General features: G+C 52.6%; 1 protein-coding gene across 1 annotated transcript in view; it reads left to right on the top strand.

The window, feature by feature from the left end:
* UNK (unkempt family zinc finger) overlaps window positions 1-2,397 on the top strand; it is a 54,479-nt gene extending 52,082 nt beyond the window's left edge. Inside the window, exon 16 of the mRNA XM_023511225.1 lies at window positions 870-2,397. Within this exon, the coding sequence (XP_023366993.1) occupies window positions 870-1,025 (156 nt within the window). The 3' untranslated portion in view covers window positions 1,026-2,397. The remainder of the gene's footprint in view (window positions 1-869) is intronic.
* Window positions 2,398-3,146: the final 749 nt, after the last annotated feature.

Genomic DNA, 3,146 nt, shown 5'->3' with positions numbered 1-3,146 from the left:
CCCCCCCACCCCCGTGAGCAGAAGGGCTCTCCCAGAGGGGAGCTGCACAACCCAACACCAGCCCCGCTCTCACTTGCCAGTGGGGTCCTAAGGGCTCACTGGGTTTTTTTGTTTGTTTGCTTTTATTTTTTTGTTTTTTTGGCCGGGGCTGGGTTTGAACCCGCCACCTCCGGTATATGGGGCTGGGGCCCTACTCCTTTGAGCCACAGGCATCACCCAGGCTCACTGTTTTTTGTTTTGTTTTGTTTTGTTGAGATAGTCTCACTATGTCGCCCTCAGTAGAGTACTATGGCGTCACAACTCACAGCAACCTCAAACTCTTGGGCTTATGGGCAGCACTCAGTGGTTAAGGCGCTGGCCCCATATACCAAGGATGGTGGGTTCAAACCCAACCCCGGCGAAACTGCAACAAAAAGCCGGTTGTTGTAGTGGGTGCTTATAGTCCCAGCTACTTAAGAGGCTGAGTCAAGAGAATCGCTTGAGCCCAAGGAGTTGGAGGTTGCTGTGAGCTGTGATGCTACAGCACTCTACTGAGGGTTAATAAGTAAAACTCTGTCTCAAAAAAAACTCTTTGGACTTAAGCGACTCTCTTGCCTCAGCCTCCTAAGTAGCTGGGACTATAGGTGCCTGGCTATTTTTTGTTGTGGTTGTTTAGCTGGCCTGGGCTGGGTTTGAACCTGCCACCTACTGTGTATGTGGCGTAACCACTGTGCTATGGGCACCAAGCCTAAGGGCTCACTGTTGAGCTCAGTGGCTCAGTTTCCTCATGACAAGAGGGATGAAGTAAGAGTCAAAGGAATACCTTCTTAACTCAGGGCCAGGCCAATAGCAGAGACCACACCAGTGACCATGATGCCACTTTCCCACAGGCCGTGTTCCACATGCAGTCGGTGAAATGCCTTAAGTGTCAGGAGCAGAACCGGGCAGTGCTGCCATGCCAACATGCCGTGCTGTGCGAGCTCTGTGCCGAGGGCAGCGAGTGCCCCGTCTGCCAACCTGGCCGGGCCCACCCCCTCCAGTCGTGACCCTGCAAGCCTGGCCCAGCCTGGCCCAAATCTTCTCACCTAGGACTTTTTAAAGTATATATATATATATATATATATGTATGTATGTATGTATGTATATGTATATGATTATGTATACGTATATGTATACATTTCTGTATGTGTGCAGGTATGTGTGGGTGGTGTGAACAGTGTCTGTGTGTATATCTGTACATAGATATAGACACACACTTTAAAACAGACTTACCAAGCACTTTTTAAAAGAAAAAACTATTTTGCAGTCCTCCCCTGCCCACTCCCAACCCTTCCCGCAGCAGAGACAAAATCCCCTCTTCTCCCACTGGCCTTTTGGCAGAGAATCTGTTTCTGTCTTTTTTAATGTAGGAACTAACTATTTTTAACTTCTTCCTGGGGCCTGAGCAGGGAAGGGTGGGAAGCTGGAAGGGACTGAGGGGAGAGGAGAAGCCTTCATGAGAGGCCCGGTTCTTCCAGTCTTCCCAGGGCATGGGGCATGAAGGGCTTAGGACCCTTAGGACAGACCCAGTCAGCAGCTTTGATGGCCTCAGGGAGGCCCTAAGGGGTATGCCGGGGTCTCAGCCAGCCTAGCTCCTAGTTTTACCAAATGTGTAGTCCTGGGGGAAACAGCAGGGGCTGGTGGACCAAGGCTGCAGGGCCAGCCCCACTCCTGATGTCTGGGCCCTTGAAGCTCCTCAAGGGGCAAGGCCCAGGAGTTCCATCCCTCAAGTTCCTGAGGCCTGGAGTCCCTCTCAGTTCTTTTACCCCTGGACTCCCCAGAACAGCCTCCCTGGCCCCAAGGCCACCTACCAGGCCAGCACTCCCTCTCTATGACCCCCCTCCCAGCTGTCCTCAGCTGTTCCTGCCCCCTGCCCTCTGGCACGGGCTTGGCCCACCGTGCTATCCGCCCCCTCCCTCTGGCAGCTAGCAGGGCAATTGGTGGGGAGGAATACAGACTGAGGACCAAGGGGGGCCCAAGCCCTGCCTTCCTTACCAGGATGGGCTCCATATGCATTCCTTGGTGCTCTCTGAGTGCAGCTGATGTCCTGCCCCTGTTCTGGGCAGATGCCTGTGTGCATGTGTGTGCGTGCGTGCCTGTCCAATGTATATTGTGTCTTAGCTTCCATTTTAAAAATTGTTCTGTACAGAGAGAGATGCAGCAGGGGCGGGAGGGCAGAACAGACAGAAGGCAGCGAGCAGCAACCCCACTCCCAGCACTGGGTGTCTGGGATAGGAGCAAGAGGGCTGCAGAGGGTCTGGCCCCTGGGCTCAGCACGAAAGGGCTTACAATGAATTAAGTGAAAACTTTTTCCTTTTTTACAAAAATGCAAAAATCAACAAAGCTCCAAACCTATTGGAAATAAAATATGAACTTGCAGTGGCAGCTTGTTTACATGGGGGTGGGGAGTGGGCCCCACATGGAGGCCTTTGGGCCTTGAGGTGGCCAGAAGCCAGCTCTGGAAATAGGCAAGGCAGCCAAAGAGCTGTGAAGGCCTCCAGACAATGGAGAGCTATGTGACCTAGGCCTGCTGGGGTTGGCAAGATAGGGACACAGAGACCTCCCAGGCCCTAGGACTTCTCTGTGCAGGGCTCTGTCAGCTGTGACTGCTTTACTTGGTATTTCCTAAAAGGCAGTAGGCCCCTAACTGTTTCTCAGAGGAAGACCCTTTCCCTGGAGAGGATTTCATGGTGATAGAGGAAGTATGCTGTGCTCACTCTACTTAATTCACCTGCCCCTGTGGGCTAGGGCCCCCAGGCTTTAAGAGCTACATGCTACCTCCCCCTGCTCTCATCCTAGCTGGGTCCTCTTTGTATAGCTTCAGGTTCAGAGCTGCAGGGGATCATCAATGTTAAGAGAACTGAGCAGGCCTCAGGCTCCAATTCCCAGTGCATAGGGGTCACCTCCACCAAAGTAGGATAGGGATACATCTCCTGCAGTCCTATTGTATAGTAGGTCTCCAGGCCTCACGTGCACCCCTGGGAGGCCCTGTTCACGGTGCTTCCCTCAGAGGAAGAGGCCCTTATTCTAGGTAGCAACCACAGAAACTGATGTGCCTGCTAAAAATGACTTGTTCAAAGTCATGGCCAAAATAGCAATAGTGACCATCGCCTTAGCCCCTGTTTCTG

Source organism: Otolemur garnettii, unplaced genomic scaffold (assembly GCF_000181295.1).
Source record: "Otolemur garnettii isolate 467f Iridium unplaced genomic scaffold, OtoGar3 scaffold00018, whole genome shotgun sequence".
In the NCBI taxonomy this organism is placed as follows: Eukaryota; Metazoa; Chordata; class Mammalia; order Primates; family Galagidae; genus Otolemur; species Otolemur garnettii.
The sequence above is the reverse complement of the archived record's forward strand: the minus strand, read 5'-3'. Positions and strand labels throughout refer to the sequence as shown.